Source organism: Eptesicus fuscus, chromosome 7 (assembly GCF_027574615.1).
Source record: "Eptesicus fuscus isolate TK198812 chromosome 7, DD_ASM_mEF_20220401, whole genome shotgun sequence".
Lineage (NCBI taxonomy): Eukaryota > Metazoa > Chordata > Mammalia > Chiroptera > Vespertilionidae > Eptesicus > Eptesicus fuscus.
This window is the reverse complement of record NC_072479.1, coordinates 81,402,917-81,424,990: the sequence shown is the minus strand read 5'-3', so window position 1 is coordinate 81,424,990 and position 22,074 is coordinate 81,402,917. Positions and strand designations below refer to the sequence as shown.

General features: G+C 47.2%; 1 protein-coding gene across 1 annotated transcript in view; it reads left to right on the top strand.

Annotated features, from left to right (window-relative positions):
• The window catches only part of PTPRO (protein tyrosine phosphatase receptor type O), a 115,587-nt gene extending 104,629 nt beyond the window's left edge, over positions 1–10,958 (top strand). Inside the window, exons 24-27 of the mRNA XM_054718619.1 lie at positions 95–249; positions 2,812–2,947; positions 7,390–7,509; positions 8,763–10,958. Coding sequence (XP_054574594.1) covers positions 95–249; positions 2,812–2,947; positions 7,390–7,494 — 396 coding nt within the window. The 3' untranslated portion in view covers positions 7,495–7,509; positions 8,763–10,958. The remainder of the gene's footprint in view (positions 1–94; positions 250–2,811; positions 2,948–7,389; positions 7,510–8,762) is intronic.
• The last annotated feature ends 11,116 nt before the right edge of the window (positions 10,959–22,074 follow it).

The following is a 22,074-nucleotide window of genomic DNA, read 5'->3' as shown; positions in this document are numbered from 1 at the left end:
CCCATGCCACTCACCCGTGAGCTGCAGTGGCGGCCTGGGCCGTCCTGCCACGGGGCAGAGAGATTAACACTCGCTTTGCCTTTTTCTCCTAAAGGCTGACGAGATGCAGGACGTGACGCATTTTAACTACACTGCGTGGCCTGATCACGGTGTGCCCACAGCCAATGCTGCAGAAAGCATCCTGCAGTTTGTGCACGTGGTCCGACAGCAAGCTACCAAGAGCAGAGGCCCCATGATCGTGCACTGCAGGTAACGTCATCAAGCGCAGTTTCTGTTAAGCACCACAAAGTTGGTTTTGTTTAAGGGAAATAAGTCAGTCAGAGAAAGATAAGTATCACATGATCTCACTCATCTGTGGAATCTAATGAACAAAATAAACTGATGAACAAAATAGGTCCAGAGATATAAAAGCATGAAACAGACTGACGAATCTCAGAGGGAAGGGGGGGGCAAAAGGGAGGAGAAGATTAACCAAATAATTTATATGCGTTTATGCATTACCTATGGACACAGACAATAGGGTGGTGAAGACTGGGGGTGGGGTGGAGGGGCACTAGCAGGGGTCAATGAGAGGAAAAAGGGGACAGTTGTAATATTTTCAATAATAAAAATTTAAAAAATAAATAAATAATAGAATGCTTAACAAAACTAAAATAAAAAAAGAAAGAAAGAAAAAAGTCTACCAGTCCATTAACTCCTGATTAGATTGAATTAATAAAATGAATTATGATTTTTAAAAAATTTTTATGATTAACTCAGGTCTTCCTAGACACGTTATTTACTTATAATATGGCCATCTTATATCCCCTAAGATAGATATTATTATTCTCCTTTTAGAATGAAAAAAGCTGAGGAGTAGAGAGGTTAAGGGGTTCACACAAGTTTATGCAACTCGAACCTGGAGGAGTTAGGGTTCAGGCATTCTCCACAGCCATGACGTTAAGCACTGCATGGTCCTACCCGATCCTATCAAGGACTCTGAGTGGTTTATAACATGGCCAAAGGCAAGGTCAAGTTAAAAATAGCTAACCACAGCCCAGAATAATATAAACAGACATAAAAGCCAGGTGGGGGAAAGGAGAAATGAGAACGTTCAGCTCATTGAGATAAACAGAGTTGCTATGATTGCTTTTCAAGATTGCCTTTACATTTCCAGATAGTTCAAATGAAAAGGGTCCTTATGACCTACTGTATTAGCAAAAATCAAGGACCCTGCTAATTCCTTATGAGAAGAGTTATCTTTGAACTTAAGCTTTATTCCTACCAAGTGAGCAAAGCTTCACCAAAATCCATTGGTGTGGCATAGTGTTGTAAAATTTTTATGCAATCTCTGAAGAGCAGGGACTATAAATATGCTCATATTGTATATCAGAGAAGTAAGATAAAGATGTTAGAGGAAGCACTGGCAGCCACGTCAACGTAAGCAAATCCTATATAATAAAAAGCTAATATGCAAATTGTCCCCTCGACCAGGAGTTCTACCAGGAGTTTGACCAGGAGGTGGGGGCAGCCCACCAACCACCCATGGCCCCTCCCCCTGGCCAGCCCCACCCTCGATGCTCTCTCACCCGATTGAGGGTGGGGCTGGCTGGCGAAAGGCCCATGTCCCCTCTCCCTGGCCAGCCTGGACTGATCAGCCCTGATCAGGGTAGGCCGGCCGGACCCCACCTGTGCACAAATTCATGCACCGGACCTCTAGTAGATCTATAATCCTGAACCTACCTAGCACCTGGGCCTCTGTGAACTAAAATGAGTAGGGTGTGTGTGTGTGTGTGAGAGAGAGAGAGAGAGAGAGAAGTGAGGGCTCAGGAAGTGAGGGCACACGCATGAGTACTTCCTCATCACGCGTGAGAGCTGAATGTGAATGGGTTGCTGAATTGTTGAATGAGAGAGAGAGAGAGAGAGGAATATGTGTCTCCCTGGACAGAAAAGCTATCAAGTTTCTGATCAGGGAGAGGACCCTTGCTATCAGTCCACCATAGGCATTCACAGGCATTAACAGGTTAAAAACTTTGCTTCACCAGATGAAAATGATCTGGTCTCACAATGGTTCCTTCCAAGAGCCGAAAATGAAGCTGCTCAACCATGTATTCAAACTCACGGTTCCTTTCACAGCAGATAGCAGGGACAGTTCTGGATGTGACTTTACAGGTGTTCACCCAGGGGCAGAACATGAGATAAGTCCTGGGTGAGAAGGGTTGTCCAGTACAAAAAGCAAACTAGGGCTCTGAGCTACAGGCTTTTATTGTTGGATTTCTCTCCCAGCAAGTTCTGCATAGAAATCAATTTTGGCTTCTTCTTTTCTCACATATGATAATTCAGAGTTTAGAAACACTTGGTCCTACAGTCTGCATGACTGGAAGAAAAGAAGGGCTGACTTAACATGTACAACTGTGCTGGGCAATTGGTCAGCACAAATCACTCCACTTCCCTCTACTCTCTCTGGGCACTTGGACTCGGGGGCTGTAATGAATGGGGTCCAAATATTAAATTTGATTTTGAGGCAACTACCTACAAGATTACTGAGGGATGGAAGCAGGCCTAGAACTCCCTGGAAGGGAGAAGTGCTGTAAGGAAGGTCTGGAATGGTGAACTCAACCCAGGGTTGAAGGCACACAAATTGGTCTGGCCCAGAGCTGGAGCTAAGGAGTGGGCATCTCAGCTAGACTTCTGAGCTGGGTGTGAGGCTTAACTCTGAGGCTACTCAGAAGACTGAAATTGTTTATGTGGCTAGCTCCCTGAGGGAAGGAACCAACTCTCTCTCCAGGTCCATGGCACTGTGTGAGTAACGTGCTGTCTGCACACTTGCAGCGCTGGCGTCGGCCGGACGGGAACGTTCATCGCCCTGGACAGGCTCTTGCAGCACATCCGGGAGCACGAGTTTGTGGACATCTTAGGGCTGGTGTCAGAAATGAGGTCATACCGGATGTCCATGGTACAGACAGAGGTAGGGATGTAATCAATCGGTATCTATAAATTTGACCTTGACTGAAAAAAAAACTTCCTGTTATTTCATCTCCTGTTTCAATCTTGCATCTGCTATTTCCAATTTCTTACTGTGCACATTCGAACTGCTTCAAGGTACAGGAGAAATAGATATTCGTTTCTAAAATCCGTTCAGTGTGCAGTACTTGCACTTTTATTGGTGTCATGTGCCCTTTATAATTGAGAGCACAGGGATCTATCCATCATGGACTAAAACCTCTTTGAACAGGGTGAGAGTTCAGGGCAGCCAATCGGGGGAAATGCCACCGAGTGGACACTGTGGGACTGATGTGATTTCACCTGTATTTGAAATGCTAGATTTGATTCAAAAGTTGGTCACTAGTTTGTCCACCGTGTGAGTCTCTGCCCCAATTCACTTTAGATAACGATCAGGGGTTGGACTCACACTCTCTGTGCCCCTTATGGTTTTAAGGATCCCCAACCTACCAACACTTCCAATTCCCTTGACCTAAATGAATGGCTTTAGCATTGTAACCACATGGCAGCATCCCTAGAAACATCCATCCCTCCGTCCCCTCCCCCCCACTCCAGGTCCCCTCCTCCTGGAAGCCTGGGAAAGCACACGGGCTCCCGTGGCAGCGTGGGGCCAGCAGACAGCCGCACACCACCTCACAGCCACAGTGGGTGTGCACCTGCGTGGGCCTCAAAAAGCAAGCACCATCGCTTGTTCATAGTCCTAGTCACCCAGCCCTCCCCGAAGCGTCTCAGCTTCAGGTGTAGAGTCATCTCTGTTTTTGAAGGCGTTTGTGTGGGTGGAACAGAGTAGAACACATCCTGGCCAGACTTCTCACTCAAGTTCCAAGGGATCGAACGCGGCCTTGGTCTTCCACGTGCTTTTCATGCGAATCACCACTAGATGTCAGTATAACTCAAAAGCCTGCAGTAATGTCTTAGGTCTCAAGGCTTGAGGGGAGAGGGGGGGCGGTCTCCTTCACCATCCCTTTGACTTCTCTCCTGCATCCCCACTCCCATCTGAGCAAGGCTTGGCACAGCCGTTCCAGTGAGTTTCTTTCTGAGCCAAACCAGGATCATGCCACTGAGGAAAAGCAACCCATTCACATTCAGCTCTCACGCGTGATGAGGAAGTACTCATGCGTGTGCCCTCACTTCCTGAGCCCGCTCCCGCCCCAGCCCTGCTGCCTTGGATTTTACTGCTGTGGGGACATGAACGTGGCCTTGTTTAAAGTGCCCTGGTTTCCCAGAGAAGCCTTACTACCTACTGAGTAAACAGTGCTTCATGGATCGGTCCATATTTTTGCCTTGCACTTCCATACATTTATATGTCCTAATGCGTGATTAAAACTCCCCATGTGTGTATTAATCCCCAGCTTCAAAGGGCTGCTCCTTATTTTAAGTATTTTGGATTTGATCAGTTGTCTGCCACAGTGACCTAATTTAGAGCTTTTAGAACTTTATGGACTTTGATTATAGCCTGTTTGCTTTTGACTTTCCCAGTACAGAACCCTAATCCCTTTTTAAATACTACCTTCCCCTGGCAGACCCCCCATCTGATTCCACGCCAGGATCTTTCTCCAGGTGTGGTAATCGCGCAACACGAGGGCGGCCATGTGCCTCTCCGCAAGGCTGAGAAAATGTTGTTTTTCTCCCCCAGAACTTTCTTGCCCCAAACTTTGGATGTTTGACTTCTTTGTTTACAGCAGCATTTTAAGTTGCCATCTCTAGGGAAGCAGTCTTTTTTAAGGACGGTATCCCTTCCCTGAACTCTGGTGGGAAAATGCAAAGTCAGCAGAAGAGGCGAGGTCACCACGGGTTACCTTTCCCCAACCGCTCCAGCTTCGTTCTTGAGTTCCCTCGGGATTTTTGCATCGGGTCTTCTCTAGTTCAGCTCTTTATTTGTGTTGCCACATCTTGTCCGTTTCCCTTTGTTGTTCCTCGGTGCTGCCCTCTTTGCGATGCAACCTGTGTTTTGAATGTTAGGATTTTCCTAACATCCTCCTCGAGCCCATTCACACCCCAGCCCTGCTGCCTTCTACTTTGCTGCTGTGAATAAGCAAAGAGCAGAGTGGAACACGATTTTCTTCAGCTTTCTCATCCCAGGGCACCCTGTGACACTAATGATTTTCAAGAGGCCGGGGTCATCCCCGGCTGATTTCTGGCTCTGTGTATGTCTATCGACCACCCGCATATATTGTGTACCAGGCTTCTTCCCGAGGCCCGTTACTTCCCATCACCTGGATTCTATCACCCACCCCCCACTAAAATAACGTTAAGTACTTCCAGTCCCCCCACAAAAACAGAAGGTGCATAGCCCCAGTCGGGCTGGGGGTGAGATGCCGCCCTCTCCCCGAAAAACAAATAAATACAAAGAGTAGAAGTAACTGATTATGTGGGTCATGTCCTCAGATGCACACAACCTGTGGCGTGGGCTATTTTTAACATGCCCTCTTCCCCTGTCTCACCTGACCACCCCCCCACCCGCCACCCCCTCCATGGCCGCTCCACAGAGCAGCAAAGGGTAAAGAGAGGAGGGTTGTCAGGCCAGCCCCCTGGAGAAGGCCTGGGTCCCGCATGGCCACTGCACAACTCGCTCTGCCTCTCAAGCGCCATTCCTCATCTGTAAACTGTGAGTGACAGTGTTCACATTCTGTGAAATGACAAATCGAGTTAAGTGCTCCCAACTGCAAAGTGCCACGTGTGGAGGACATGCGCCTCCCTGGGGCTCTCTTCTATTTTTATCAAATGCTTTGTTCGATTTTCCTCTACTGGGCTTTCGCTGGAGGTCAGGTAGGGCTTTGCTTTTGTAGCCTGTCCTGATTGGAGCTTAGATTTCTCAGGGACCTCAGGGACCTGCCCATAAAGAGTCTTTATTTACTTTTCCTGTGGTCTGGCCACTTTTTTTTTTTTTTTTTTTTTTTGAGCAAAGTTTGGCCACTGATTAGTTCTGGGTTGAGAAACCAGGTGACCAGGTCTCTGCCTTATTATGCCCAGTGCTAACACAGCCCTAGAAGCAATGGAGTGATGTGCAATAAGGAGTGAGGGGTAGCTCAGTTATTAATGAGATACTATCACTAAATAAGGGCCCATATTTTCTCCCAATCTCGTTGAAAAATACAGGTGAGGCTGAAGAATCAACCCAGTGAGGTTCGAAGTCTTAACCTTACCCTTTGTATAAAGTTGTCATACAAAATGCTCAAGATCCTGTGGACATCTTGACTGGTTCTTATGGAAAGGTTATTTCTAATGGTATTCCGTATGGAGACAGTCTGGGAAATAAAGAAAAAGGAGAAAGATCACGATGTTATCTTGATTTTATGTTACAAAGACAGCTACTCTCAATATTTCAGCATATTTCATCCCGCCTAAGTGTCCATATGCTCATTTTAAATTCTGCTTTTTCACTTAATATTTTCCTATGTGTATTATCCCAAATTGCCCAAAATTACATAAATTTCATTTTAAAGACTGGATGTTTTATTATAGATATACCATTGATTACTTAAAGCATTCTTCTTTGTACAGGATATTAAGTTGGATTCTTTTCCACTTTATTACTATTATCTGTGTTCACAATGAAATTTTTAGGACTTTATAAATTATACCTACACTAACAATACCTAAAAATGACTGCTTCAACAAACTTGTCATCATTATTACTTTTTTCTTTAGCTTTGGTCACTTTATAGATGAAAGACAATTGTTTTAATTTTCATTTTTATTACTTGGCCATTTTTGGCATATGTTTTAGTATTTCCTCAGTTTCCTTCAAAAACATTTAATAGACATTAGAAGTAAAATACACATAGTCCACACCTTCCAAGAATATTTGGTTTGGTGGTCAATGTATTTTATTTATATATTTGTCCATGTAAGTGTGTGTTACTGCTTTGGATGAATTTTAAACAAAAATAAAGGCATAAACATTGTAATAATTCTAGAAAATATTTTCCTTCCAATTTCTAGTTTGCCCTTTATATTATTCTTTTCACTTTTAAAAGAAAACATACAGTAGGTTGGAAGTTTTATTTCTAATTTATTCCATGGCTTTGAAGTTTAGAAAACCCTTTCATAAAGTAATCAGAGAGGAATTAACCTATATTTTCCATTATATTTTTATAAGTTTAATTTATTAAACTTCTTGGAATTTATTTTGGTATATTGAGGTGATAGACTTTTTTTTTCCAAAATAATCTATCATATATACATTGAATATTTATTGCCTTTAGCTCTATTATTAGTCAAAATATGTTTTCAGTTGATCCTCTTGGATTTTCTAGTTACAAAATTGTCTCCTCCCTAATAAAAAGGTGTTCTTTTGACATCAGATAATAATATTTAACACTGTCATAGTATCAACATACTATCTTTGCACATATTTGTACAAAAAGCATCTTGCTCTGACACATGGCCTGGCTTCTGCTGCAGGAGCAGTACATTTTCATCCATCAGTGTGTGCAGCTGATATGGACGAAGAAGAAGCAGCAGTTCTGCATCAGTGACGTCATCTACGAGAATGTCAGCAAGTCCTAGTCAGAATCCGGAGCGGTAAGTGGGGAAGTGCCCTTCGAGGGAGGGACATGATGGGCTACAGCGAGAGGCAGCAGCAGCCACTTGTCTGACTCCGGCCCCACAGAGGTGGTCAGGGGAGGTGGGCGCAGAGAGGCAGGCACTGTAGCAGATCTTAGCGCTTCAGGGGGCCTTGGTCGGTGGGCGTGGCATGAAGGCACTTCGGCAGCTCATGATCCTTTGACCTCCATCCCTTCCACCCTGAGCCTTAAATTACTCTGATTTTGGCTCTGCGCCTATAACATCAGGATATTATCATCCACCCTATTTATGTAGACATTTTGTGCAAGTAGCTTATTGATTACAAAAGGGTCATAAAAGGACTACAAAGAAGACATGAGCTGGAGTGAACACCCCAAAAGAAGAAAATATTGACAGTAGTTCAGGATAGCAGAGTCTAGAAACACCTTGATCTTACCCATTGTAAGCACTTACTTGAGAACGTCCTGAATACATTAGTAACATAGTCAATGTCATGTGCTCAAATTTTGACCAGAAGGTCAGATTTTAGTTGTGTAAGTAATTGGCTCGAGTAACAAGTAATCTGCCCATTCAACTCAGTAAGCAGAGTGTGGACTGTGACTGAATGTACTAAGGGGGCAGGACCATGGACTGGGTGGGAGAGGACAGGATGCATTGTGGGAGAAATGTGGAAGAAGTAGTATATGGACCACTGAGTAGTAGGATTGGACTAGCTTCGTGCCTTTATATCCATCAAGAAAGAGACAGGAAGCACAAGGAGGCAGGAAGGATAAAGAATAAGGAAAGAGAGCCTGGCCATTGTGGCTCAATGGTTGAGCATCAACCTATGAACTAGGAGGTCACAGTTAGATTCCTGGTCAGGGCACATGAGTTGTGGGCTTGATCCCCAATGGGGGGCATGCAGGAGGCAGCCAATCAATGATTCTCTCTCATCATTGATGTTTCTATCTCTCTCTCCCACTTTCTTCCTCTCTGAAATCAATAAAAATACATTTTTTTTAAAAGGAATATGGAAAGAGAGAGAGAGAGACAAGTTTGCAGGTAGAGGGAAAGAGGTTCCGATCCACAGAAAGTAGGAATTACACAGAGAAAGCTGCACAGATAGCCCACGTCTGCCTGGGCTGCGGGGTGAATGTAATGAGAGCGAGCGATGGCGTCAGAGGAAGGGGATGTACTTCCGGCCACAGGGCTGTGGATGGGCAGCTTTGCCCTCCCAGCCTGCTTACTGTTTCTCTCTCTCTCATTCACAGGACAGGACACGGTGTGCGCCCATCCTCCCTTGCTTCCAGAGTTTTGGGGGTCCCTGCTAGCCACTTTGCTAAGAGGAGCCCCTGCTTTGTAATAGGTGGCCAAGGAGATCGTGGATCTCGTAGAAGCACCGGGAAGACTTAGCCTTAAAGAGCCTACAGTGTCTTTTGGACTCTTTCACTTCTGGACATTTAATAACAAACCAAGTTCAACGGAACACCCCGAGGTCCAGGCGCTCCGCCCAGGGCAGGAAGCACAGCCCCTTCCCGACAGTTCTGCTGGCCCCTCTCTGGTTGGGCTGAGTTTTTTGTTGCTGTTTTCAAGTGCAATGATTTTTGTCTGTGTATGATTTTTATCAGAAAGTTGAATTGTTTCCTGCTCACACAATTGATCAAGCCCATAGCCCAGGAAGGAAAGGCATTGCTAGTCTAAAATTATACCTCATTGTTCGAAGGAGGCATGGCCCCATGTAAAGAAATGGTGATTCTACTTCAAGAAAATTGAACCAGCGATACCTGCACCCCAACACTGAGCTATGAGATCAGGAGCAGGGAGGGTGGACCAGGCAAGAGAGAGAGGTTCTACCCAGAGATCAGCCACCTAATCTTTTCCAAATACGAAAAGCTGGAATTCAGCTTCAAAGTAGAGTAGAAAAAATATTTAATTCCTAATTGTTCTAGTTCTTGATGGTTTTCTTCCGTATTAACAGCTGAGTGTTTCTTCCTTGGCCCTCTTGGACTAATGTCGCCAGCCAGGTTTTTTTCCCCACAAACCAGATCTGATGCGAAGAGTCGGGAGTCTGACTCTTCAGACTCCGCAGCGGTCTGAGCAAGCTTGGTGCCTATTCTCTGCATTGTTTTTTTCACACATGGGGAGCGATTTCTGTGAGAACTACATCGGATGTGAGAACCGCACTTTCTTTTCCCCAAACAGCTGGGAGTTTCTGAAAATATGGCAATGAACTGCAGCACGCTAGGACATTGGCTGCCACCTTTTTTTTTTTTAATTGTCAAGTGTCACTGTGAATATCAACAGAGATTTCTTCTTGTTTTCTGGGATTTTGTTGTTGTTGTCAGTTTCATTTTGGTCAGTGTAACCAGTAACATTTTATCCCACTCTTTAGAGTTTGTATAATTCCAGTACATGATGGTGTATTGTGCCATGAACGAGGTCCAAATGGACCCTGATGGCACCGTGGAGCCTGTCCCTTTGGGTCCCTGAGGAATAAGAGCTGATGGTGCGCAAAGGAAAACCTTTTGAGCGGAGAGGAAACGCAAGCCGGCTGCGTCCTCGTGGCGGTGTGGCCATAGCGTGCGCTTGGCCAGGCTTTGCCCCTCTCTGCCTATCGGATCGGTGCCCCTCGCCCTGGCCTCCCTCCATTCCTGATCATCTTCACGGAGCCACGAGCATAGGATCAGCTTATTATTTTACCAGTGACCTTGGGGATGGTGAAGGGTGCCAAGTGAACAGCTCTGCACCCCACCGCCTTGTCACTGAGCGGACCTGGCCGCAGCAGAGCTTGGCGCAGTTCTCGGCGAGTCCTGGCCAGCGAGGCTCAGGTTCATCTCACAGGGGGGACGGCAGGGGTGCCCACGGCCTGCGGGTTAGCAGCTCGGGCTCCCCGGCTTGTCAGTTACACTCGCCTCCCTTCCTCCCTGCACCACCGCCTCTTCTCACCTCGCCCCTCTCTTTCCCTTCTGGGCCCGTGCATAATGCATCACTCCTTTCTCAGGTACACACTCCGCTAAAGAACGGTGGCACATGCGGGTGTGGCATCTGTAGATTTTTCACACACAGACAGGTCCGGAGGGAAGTGTGCCACCTCGGATGAGCCGATAAGACGCCTGGGTGTGCCGGAATCCATTTCCAATTTCCGTAGGCGGGAACATCCCTTCCCCTGAAACTTAAAGCACGGCATAAATATTTCATGTCTTTCTCCAGCACCCCTGCGGGGAGGGATCAAATGGTACCAGATCGCTTTTCCCAAAAGAGGAGATGAAGTGTCCAGACTTGAGACGGAGGACGCGGAGTTTAGATGACAGGAGGGTCACACTCCAGCACTTGTCCGGGTCTCGTTCCTCAGGCTCTCTGTCCATCCCTGCCCCCGCCCGGGCACACTGCACCCCTCAATTTGTGAGTGGGTGGTGAGGAAGCATCGGTCTGTCAGAAGACTTGGGTTTTAATCTTGACTTTGGAACTCCTCTCTCCTGAGTCTCAGTCAATAAACTTTTGAAAAAAACTAAAAACAGCTCTGTATTTTGAGGGTGTGAAGAGTATCACATGTAATAACCCCCCAAAGGCGGGGTTATTGTACCTTGTTCTTTCACGGATCCTAAGGCCACTCTCAGCAGCGTAATTTCCACCCCGGGACTCAATGACAAGCATTCAGAGGGGAGGCTGTTGGGGCCTGTGTATTAGGGGTTAGTTTTTAAAAGTCATCTCCGTACTGTTTTTACTGAACACAGAGGCATTGGCCCACGGGGCTCCTAACCATCTACAGAGTGCAGAGCCAGTTTCTGAAGTCAACAGGAAAACTACTGTGAGGGTCGATTTACAAATTGAATAGTTAACACCAACATAGCCAGCACTGCACATTATATGATTTTATTCAACTTGAAAGGGAAAGAAAGTGATAGAGGACAGCATTTTATTTTTTATTTTTTGGACAGAATGCTAATTCAGGTGTTACCATTTTCCACTACAAAGTCGGCCTCGCCCCTACCTAACTGCCCTAAATTTAAAATGACAAAAGTTAGTAAGAGTTCAAAAATCTCTTATAAAAACCTATCTAACCTCTTATAAAACGTTTAACCGGATTTTATAGGGTCTCTCTTTTTCTAAAAGCTGTCCCTGCCCCTCCGAAGGCGTGCCTTTCTGAAAGCAGGCCGCGGTGACAGCAGGGAGAGGGGGGGCTGGAGGCCCCGGATCGGGATTTTTTTTTTGCAGACCATATGATAGCTGCTTGCTAGAGGCTTGGGCCTTAGCCAACGAGTTCAGGTTACTGAATCCAATCTCTCAGAGCCAAAATCCTCCCTGCTTTCTAGCAAGGAGGCCTTCCTCTCCGCCTCAGGAAACGTCTGATGCAATGCTGCGCTTCAAATGAGCTGGCTCGTTTCCTAGCTCACAGATCGCTGCTCTGGTACTTGGCACGAGCTCAGCGTCCAGAGGCCATACCTAGGACTCAACACAACACCCACGCTGGCCAAAGGGGTTATAAAGAAACAAAAACACAACGCGTGCAAAAACGGCCAACGTCTGCCCCTGGTTCCCTAACAGCCCCGTGTTGGATGCATTTGAAGGAAACTTAAGCCAGGCCATGGCTGGAGCCTGGCCTTCCAGAACAGCAGGACTTTGTGCTCCGTTTCAACTGATGCTCATCCTCAGGCCTGATCCTGGGGTCACTCCCTTCAGTGCTTAGCTCTGGGGGTTGCCTTCTAGGAGGGACCGGAACGAACTGAAGGTTGTCCAGGACAGGGTCACTAGAACCATTAGGGATGTTGAAAACAACAAGTCATAGTGGCAGCATGTGGGAAAAGTGAGGGTGTTAATAAGGAAATCACCCATTCAGTCAGCCAGACATTGTACAAATGTTTGTTTACCTAATCATGGTGAATGAATGAATCCACCAACCAATGAAAGAGCTTTTCACCACTTGCAATATACTAGGCACTAGAAGCACAAATGGTGCTGTGTACTGATTTTTAAAAATGTGTTATGGAATCAGAGTTTCGTTGCTGTTTTTGGAAGGACAAAAAAAAAAAAAAAAAAACACAAAACACACACACACACACAAAACACCAGAAAAACAGTCTATTCTAAGACTCGGTGCCTCTTCCTTGATGAGAAATTCCAAGCTAGCCTACTCTCCTACTCAAATCACACCCTTGGCAGATGGCTGATTCTTTCCCACTGAGCACTTCCAGGGTGTGGAACTGCCGCCTCCCAGGGCAGCCCAGCCCCTCATTTGTCAGAGAGCATTTCCTCCCGTCTACGCAGCCAAGCACTTACCATTGAGGCTGTGTGTCCATGCTTCTCGGGGCTATAGGCTGAAACCCAAAGTTACTTCCCCTTTCGGTAAAAGGGCAGGTGCTGTGAGCATGCCTCTGCCAGGGCATGAAATTTAATAATCAAATTAAAGCTGCCCAGAGCTTTAAACAGAGGCCTGGTTTTTCTTTTAAGCATTTACACCTGACTCCCAGGGGAGACATGGTGGGTGTGTTTTTTTTCTCCTAATGCAATAAACTCTTTATATGCATATTCTCTTAATTTCTTACGAGTAGCCATTTAGCAGAAGAAGAAATGGAGAAGCAGTTAGGTTAAGTAAATTGTAATAACCACTGGGGATACCCACCTAGCTCTGTCTAGCCAAAACATCCCTTTTCCCCACTTCATGCTGCTTCTCATTCATAGTTCCCATTGATGACCTAAAATAGAATAGAATAGCTTCATTTTAGGTAATGTGTTTAATAAAGAGGGTCGTTTTCAATGCTAGAAATATTACATTTCTAACCCTTGAAGAAAGTAATTTTACTTAACATCCTATGCCAGGGACTGTATAGGCAGGGCCGGGGTATGAAGAAGGATGAGACTGGGTCCTAGCTTTAAGGCGTTAGCATCCTCGTAGGGAAATCAGAAGTGAAACCACGGGCAACAAAGTGTTGCAGATGCCGCAACAGAAACACACAAAGCATCCCATGGAGTGAAGGACGGCGAGTTTCTTCTGGAAGGTCCAGGAGAGGCTGTCCTGCCACCGTCAAGTGTGAAAGACCACGGAGCCACATTAAAGAACATCAGTGATGCACACGCATTCCTGCCGTCAGCACACGCTCACAGAACACCCACCCCTCGGGCCCCGGGCCCAGCGGATGACCAAACCGTCAGCCCTGCCTGATGAGGCTTTTCTCCCGCGCTGACGCCAGAGTGACAACTTCTTTCCAGGCCTCCCCAGGTGCTCATGTGTTACTCTGCAGACCCCCCCCTCCCCCCGCTTCCTGGGCTTACTGTGATTGCAAAGGTAACAGCGCACATTGGGGCCACATCTCCCAGCCACTTGCAGTTGCTTCTGGCAAGTGGGAGGTAAGCTAAAGTAAGACTTCACACCCTGGCCCCTCGCCCCTGCAATTCACTCCAGTCTCCTCTCCTCCCACCCCCATCCCCCCACAGAGATGGTGGTGCCAAAAAAATGGAAGGAACCTGGGTCCCTGAGTCACCTGCAGGAGGAAGACCTGCCTGCTGAGCCATGACGCGATCAAGGAACACATTTCTGTCGTGTTGGCACTGAGATGCTGGTCTTGTCAGCTCCGGCCGTCGGTCTGCCCTTAACTAATACAGCAGCTAAAGGACACCTTTACAACCAGGTTCGGTCTCAGGGACAGCGGGAGTTCTTCGGGGCAGTGGTGTGTGACCATCCAATAAAATTCCCAGAGAACAGGTGAGCGTTGAAACAGATCAGAGCCAGGGTAACCCACAATGCAAACAAGGACTCAGGAAACGGCCACAGAACAATGATGGTTCTTTGAATAAAAAAAACTTTTCTATTAAAATATATGCAGCCTTCTCCAGAAGTGAATTTCCTCCAAGTTGGATCTCTCCTCTCTCTCTCTCTCTCTTTTTTTTCATGTCTCTTTCCAAACCCCATAATAAGACCATTACTTAAGAAACTCACTAGGATGTCTTAGTCTTATGCAAGGCTATTGGCTCTGAATCAGAGTCCTGGATTCCTACGAACAATAGGCCCCACAGTGGTTTCCCATCAATAAAAGCCCAGGAGGCCAGGAGGCTTGGCATGTGGATGCTGCTGAGCTAGCCAGGTCTTTGGCGTGTGTGTATCACGGTGAATTCCAGGGCAGTGGATAGGAGCTCAAAGCAGCTGACACAAGCAGGTCTGAGAACACCACAAGGTCCAAGGGCTGCTTCAGCTAGGAACAGTTAACTGCCACCACTACAATTATAGAACAGAATGGTCTTGGAAGGGCTCCTTCATGTTCAAAACCAAACTAGGTCATGTCCTCCCTTAACCAATGAATGTGGGCAGCAGTGTAGCGCAGGGCCCAGCAGTGGTGCAGAGCAGAGCAGTTTAGAAGACTCTGCCCCTGGTTGAGACTCAGTCATCTCATCTGTGAAATGGACTTAGTGATGGCAGCTTTCTCAGAGGGCTTTAAGAAGATAAAACAGATAATGTGTCAGGGGCTGAAAATAATATGTGGAGTAACATATTATATTACACTAGAGGCCCATTGCAGGAAGATTCCTGCAAGAATAGGGCTTCCTGCGGCTGGAGTGAAGCAGAGAAGGGAGCTCCCTCGCATCTCCGCTGCCTCACTCTCTTCTCCGCCACTTCACTCCCTTCTGCAGCACTTGGCTTCCTTCTACGCTGTCTTCAGTCTTCACTCCGCACCTGCGTATGCAAATTAACCTCCATATTTGTTGGGTTAATTTGCATACTCGCTCCTGATTGGCTGGGGGTAGCAGAGGGACAGTCAATTTGCATGTCTCTCTTTTATTAGTGTAGTGGCTCCCTGGTACAAGCAAACCTCCCACAGTTTCCAAGGGCCATCATGGGATTTTTGAAGAAATTTCTTAAGAGCATCTGAAGCTGGTCCCTGAGCGGGACTGGCTCAGTTTCTTCATGATGACACCTGAAAGTCCACCCCCCCTGATGCCCACAGTCTCAGACCTCGGAATAGAAAGCAGGTGCAGCCTGTGACCCAGCGTGGACTCTGTGTCTCAGGCAAGTGGTGTCAAAGCAGGAGCAGACCCTCTAACCCAGAGGCCTGGGCTGCCCCGGGCTGGCTTTCTGCTTCGACTCTACCACCAGCTGCATGAGCCCTGTGTGAGTTTCGTGTCCCGTGCTCATGCGCCAGGCTAGAGGGTTTCCCAGCAAAGCAATGCCAGGGCCTGAGTCACATTCAGGGAGCGCCATTGAATCCCTCTGCGCACCGGTGTCCTTGTTCGAAGGTGGGAATAAGAAGCGCTTCCTCCACAGGGTTGCGTTGGGGTGACGTGTAAAGCCCTTGGCGTGGTGCCTGGTGGTTTGGGGATGCGGGGTGGCATCCTTGAAAAGCACAGACTTTTGAGTCACAGCAGCCTGTGCTTTGACACTGAGGTGTGTTTCCTTGAGGAGTCGCCTACTATCTCCCACAGAAAGAAAAGAAAAGGCATATCTGCCTTGTGGAGTTGTGGCAAAATGCAGAACTGGCTGTGTGAAGCACTCGAGGAGGCCAGGCAGCATCGGCACGGAATAAACGATGCAGGATTCTCTGAGTCTCTCTCGGCGATGAGACCACCACTCCTTCCCGCTCATTCCAGCACCAAGACAACCCCCGAGTGAGCAGGCCCCTTTCTCATGGGATCCCCCCTGGGAACCACTTACGAGCATGGAGCACACCGTCCATGAGGCCTGCTCCCCAGCACAGTGGTAACCACCTGCCCTGCTAAGAGCTGCCAAACCTGGAGTCAGCAACTCGGTCCGAGCGGCCTCCCCTGATAGAGTGAGTTATGGGGAACTAACTCATCAGTCTCACAAATGCTAACAGAAGTGGGAAGCATCCAAGTGATTCCAGATTGCTATTTTAATTTGCATTTTGTAAATCCATTGCGCTGTCACCAAGGCATAAAATGATAAGTCATTTCCTCATTTTTTTTTCCTATTGCTGCAAGACAAATGAAATGAATTACCCAAATGCCTAAACGCTGCCCTGTAAGATCGGCTGTAGAGAAGAGGCAATAAACTTGACGTCTCTGTGCTGGTTTCCTCATGTAAAATGTGTTTTCACTTACCGGCTGCAGGATGCTGGGTTGCTACAGTTGTTCCTGCTCTAGACCTCCTCACCTTGCACAGGGCTGCATTTTGTAAGCTGGACTGCCAACCGTGGCCACCGCCGTGGCCTGTGGCCCCATAGCGCTGCCGCTCTCATCCATCACTAGCACAAGCCCTCTAGGAGCTGGAGACCCCGCCATCGTTATGTTTACTGCATAAGCCACAAGCAGATTCACACAGCAAATGCGTGTCTATTCCTGGTTCCGGCCTGGCTATCACGGGGAAGATTGGCACCAGAATCAGCTAGTTTTTGGCCCTGATTTATTAGTACTTTATATAATGTTTACTTCAAAGCATAAACGTGGAACTCTGGGAAGACATCCGAAGGTAATTTTCTTATCTCAACCAGGTGGTGCTTTGAAGTGGTGGTCAGCCTCTGAAACCCCCACAGCGGTCAATGGCTGTTGAGACTGAAAACTGCATTTCCGGGTCTGACGTTGCCATGGATGGTCAGCTCCCTATCTGCCTTCATGGGCCTGGAGGGCCTTCACGGAGGCCACGGGGGGGGGGGGTGTGGGGGGGGGAGAAGGGGGCGGACCAGTGATTTCCCATGAGGCCCTGCCCCTACAATGAGAAAAACTCTGATTTTACCTAACTTATACAGTGGAACACTATATAAAAGTTTCATGTTTAAAAAGTGTTTTCTGCTTAAAACTTTTTAACACACTAACCTATGATATCTGAGAGGAAAGATTTGTAGGCTATGTAGAAGTTCAAGGGAATTGAATCTAAATTTAGTTGTCGCACTTACTCTGTGCCTTTGTATAAGCTCCTGGTATCTGCGTTTCAATTCCTTCGTCTGTAAAAGTGGGCATATCTGTGATATCCTCAGCACACATGGTTCAGTTCTTGTTCCCCTGCCTTTGAGAAGAGATGGGAGGGCAGAAGGCCTTATGTATTACCAGCTAAGAGGAAGGAATGTTGAAATGGGACAAGCTGTGAAAGACCTATAGGTACTAATGTCTCACCATGGGTGCGTACGTGTGTGATTCCTTACTTTTCCATGACCTGAGACTGTGTGTTCATTTGTAGGGACAGGAATGACTGAAGTCGGAGAAACTGTGTTCCTCTCACAGCCAGGTTTGCGGGACAGGACGGCTGCCAAGGGCGACCTAGGGCAGCCCCGGAAAGAAGCCGGAACTGGGCCACGTGCCTGGGACCGCAGTCAGGAAGGACGGAGCCCTGGGACTAGCCCAGACCAGGGCCATCTGGGCCTGGCAGGAGCCCTGGTTCATTGCCCACCTCATCCCAGCACCAGGTAGAGGTGATGTGCCTCAGGCTCTCCAGGCAGCAGCTCAGCGATTAAAATATCCCAACTGATACAGAAATTCAGATTCAGTAGGTACTCAGAGCACCTGATAGCCGTATCTTACGCCAATTCAGAGTCTAACAGTGTAGTGCTTAGTAATTCCTTTTATCGTACCAGAATTTTGCTAGCTTTTCATTTTATAACCTTTCTTTCACAATGTGATGAGATAAACCTGAACAATTGGGTATTAGAAGTAAGTTTTGCCATGGCTGAGTAGCTCAGTTGGTTAGAGCATCATCTAGGTTGCAGGTTCAATCCCCGGTCAGGGCACACACTTTACAAGAATCAGCCAATGAATGCATAAATAAGTGGAACAATGAATTGACATTTCTCTCTCTCAAAAAAAAAAAATCAATAAATTTAAAAGATAGGGTTGTGTGTGTGTGTGTGTGTGTGTGTGTGTGTGTTTTTCTGGTAACTGTAACCCCCTCCACCAAAAAACAAAAAAAACAAAAAAAAACAAAAAACTGAGTTTAAGGCAACTGGCTTCTTCAGCTTCTTTCTTGTCCTCAACTCTGAAGATAAAAAGGAACAAAGGACCCTGGCTAGTTGGCTCAGTGAACAGAGCATTGGCCCACGGACTGAAAGGTCCTGGGTTCGATTCCTGTAGAGGGCATGCACCTTGGTTGCAGGCTCGATCCCCCGGCCCTGCTTGGGGCACATGCAGGAGGCAACCAACCGATGTGTCTCTCTCACATCGATGTCTCTCTCTGTCTCTCCTCCTCCCTTCCACTCTCTCTAAAAATCAATAGAAAAACATCCTTGGGTGAGGAGTAACAAACAAACAAAAAAAAAGGAACAAAGAGTCCAGGAAGGAGGCTGTGGGGTGATGTGGGAGCAGGTCTTAGAGAGGGAATTAAGAAACCACTGAGGGAAAGAAAATGAGTAGGAGAAAAAGATGTGAGTACAGACTGAAATTCCTGTCTCGAACCAGAACTGTTAAAGGTATGCCCTTTGGGAAAAACTAAATGTTACAAGTATGAAATCACAGCTTCCAGGAAATCAGCAGTGCTGGTTTTGGGGTGTAATTTTGCCTCGGGAAATCGGTAAGACTAGCACGAGGGGAAAATAAGGCAAGCTGCACAGTTCCTTCGATTGTACGCTCCAAGGGCAGAGGATACATTAAGGATTCTCTTCAATGTCCAGTTCTTAGACACTAAATGTTTATTGAATGAAAGTTGTCTTTTCCTACTCAGAAGCCACCAGTCTTTATATAAACCCCTTGAGCACACAGCTTGGTAATAATATTCCTCATGCAAGCCTCCATATGCAAGCATTAAGAAAGTGAAAAGACCCAACCTGGGTGAGTTCTCCACCCACCCAACCCCCAATGCAGCCTCCACAAATTTAACCCTAGAAAACAAGGGAATCTCAAATTTTCCTAGAGAAAATTCTAAAAGGAAAAGTTTCAGTGATTAAGATTGTCTCCCACATTAGCTTCCCACCACTCAGCGCCTCCTAGGGGGTGGGGGATGGGGAAAATGAAATTCATTGCTCACCTTTTCTAAACAACACAAGACCATAATCCTTGGGATAAGGAAACTCAACAGCTCTTTGCTTGGGGACAGTTCCCCAACTGCAGTGCAGCAACGGGATCCCAGCAGAGCAGCTTAGCCTCGCTGAACTGAGGAAGACAGACCGGAGTCCAGGGCACTGGAAGTGGCTGGGATTCCCAAAGGGCACCAGAGTGGAGGCAGCTGTGCAGGGAGGAGCCGCAGAAATCTATAAGTGAATCCACCCAGTTCATGTAGAGCAACGTTACCCAAAGCTTCCCAGGGAGTGGCTGCTACAAGGTTGAGAGTGGAATAGGACTACCAGGGGTGGCCGTGCTGGCGGACATTCAAGATTCAGCTCAGAGACCTGCTTCAACACCTTAGCCATCCAGCCGAGATACAAACTTCTCTGGGATTTCACCCAGAAAAGGGTATCCCTTAGAAGTAAAAACTCCACAGTATGAACTATTTTTTGACAGGTACAGACAAAGCCTGAAATCAAGCCTGACCAGACATGCAGAGGAGTTTGTAGACAGAGTCCCATCAAGGGGACAAGACCTTTTAAAACACATTGCGCTTACCATGGTCTATCCTAACACAGCATAAAAAGCAAAGGTGTGCAAGTTCAAAGTGATCAGCCATGTAGAACTGCTTGCTAGAACAAGAATCAATATGTTTCAAAGGAAGATAATATATTCAGGAGTATCTAAAACATATCTACAACGTCAAATATGTAATACAAATGATTACACGTGCAAAGGAAGAGGAAAACTGAGCCCCATCGTGAGGGAGGGAAAACACAACTGATAAAAACTGAGCCTGAGATGGCCCCAATGCTAGATTTAGCAGATGAAGATGATCAAGTAGCCTTAATGATTCTTCGTTCCATAAGCAGCAGTTGACTTCATGTCGGTCCCAGTTACCCATTGGTTTGGTTTTCCCCACATTTCCAGAAGCAGCTTTGTTGTGCCTGCTCAGAAATTCAAGGACCAGCTGGCCAGCATGCTCTCCCCAGAGGTCTGAGTCCCAGCTCTATGGATCTGCTGAGCTACTCTCTCAGTTGAAATCTTTTCTGAATTCCTGAGGTAACAGCACCAGTCAGGTTGTGCCCCCTTCTCAGAGGTTTATTTACCAGCTGTGGGTGGGCCTTTCCTCCAAACCTCACAGGCACAGGTCACCAAAACCCTTAGACGTCTGGATCCCATCTCTGTAGGGCCTCTCCCTCAAGATGCCAAATCCCACCCATCCCAACTCTTTGTCCCCACAGCCCTGAGGGAGGTAACTGCTCCCTGCAGTTTCTACCTCTGTGATAGTTTCCTTTGGAATTTTATACTATAAAGATATAGTTATAGCCCTGGGCGGCGTGGCTCAGGGACTGAGCATTGACCTATGAACCAGGAGATCACGGTTCGATTCCCGTCAGGGTATGTGCCCAGGTTGCAGGCTCAATCCCGTGTTGGGAGTGCTGATCAGTGATTCTCTCTCATCATTGATGTTTCTATCTCTCTCCCTCTCCCTTCCTCTCTGAAATCAATAAAAATATAGTAAACAAATATATAGTTATAAATTACTAGTGGCCCAGTGCACGAAATTCGTGCACAGGGGTTGGGAGTGTGTGTTCCTCAGCCTGGCCTGCACCCTCTCCAATCTGGGACCCCTTGAAGGATGTCCTACTGCCCGTTTACAGGGATTGGGCCTAAACTGGCAGTCAGACATCCCTCACAATCCAGGACTGCTGGCTCCAGCCACTCACCTGCCTGCCTGATTGCCCCTAACCACTCTGCCTGCTGGCCTGCTCGCCCCCAACTGCCCCCTGCCGCCAGCCTGCTCGCCCCTAAATGACCCCCGCCAGCCTGATCACCTCTAACTGCCCCGTGCCAGCCAGCTCACCCCAACGGCCCCCCCTGCTGGCCTGCTCACCCCCAACTGCCCCCCTGCTGGCCTGCTCACTCCAAACTGCGCCCCGCCCCGCTGTTCTGATCACCTCCAACTGACCCCACTGATGGCCTGTTCACCCCCAACTGGGCCCCCTGCTTACCCCCAACGGCCCCGCCCCCCACCAGCCTGATCACCTACAACTGCCGTACCATCCTGGCTTAATCACCCCCCAGCAACCCAAGCTCCCAGCCCCTTTTTTTATTTTTCTTTATTTTTTTTTTCCAGCACCTCCTTGAGCAGAGGCCAGGGCCGGCGGGAAGCAGGTATCTGGGATTTATCTATCTTCTATAATTGAAACTTTGTAGCCTTGAGTGGAGGCCAGGGCCAGCCAAGGCAGGCGGGAAGCTTGGCTTCCTCCATCGCCGGGGGAACCCAAGCCTCCTGCTTGCTCCAGCTCTGTGGCTGCTGCCATCTTGGTTGGGTTAATTTGCATACCCACTCCTGATTGGCTGGTGGGTGTGGCTTGTGGGCATAGCAGAGGTACGGTCAATTTGCATGTTTTTTTTATTAGTGTAGATACCAGTTCTTTTAATATCAGATATGCTACATTACACTGTTTTAATTTTTCTTTTGTCTGATGCTTACCTCTTCAGATATTTTTAGTAAGGGCTTAGTGATAAATGTGTATCAATGCTTATGAAATAAAAAAAATCTACAATAATTCTCCATCATCCTTAAGTTTGTTTCACTTTATCTTATGAAGATATTGAGAAATGGAAAACTCCCATATCCCTCATGATTTTGGGAGAATTTCC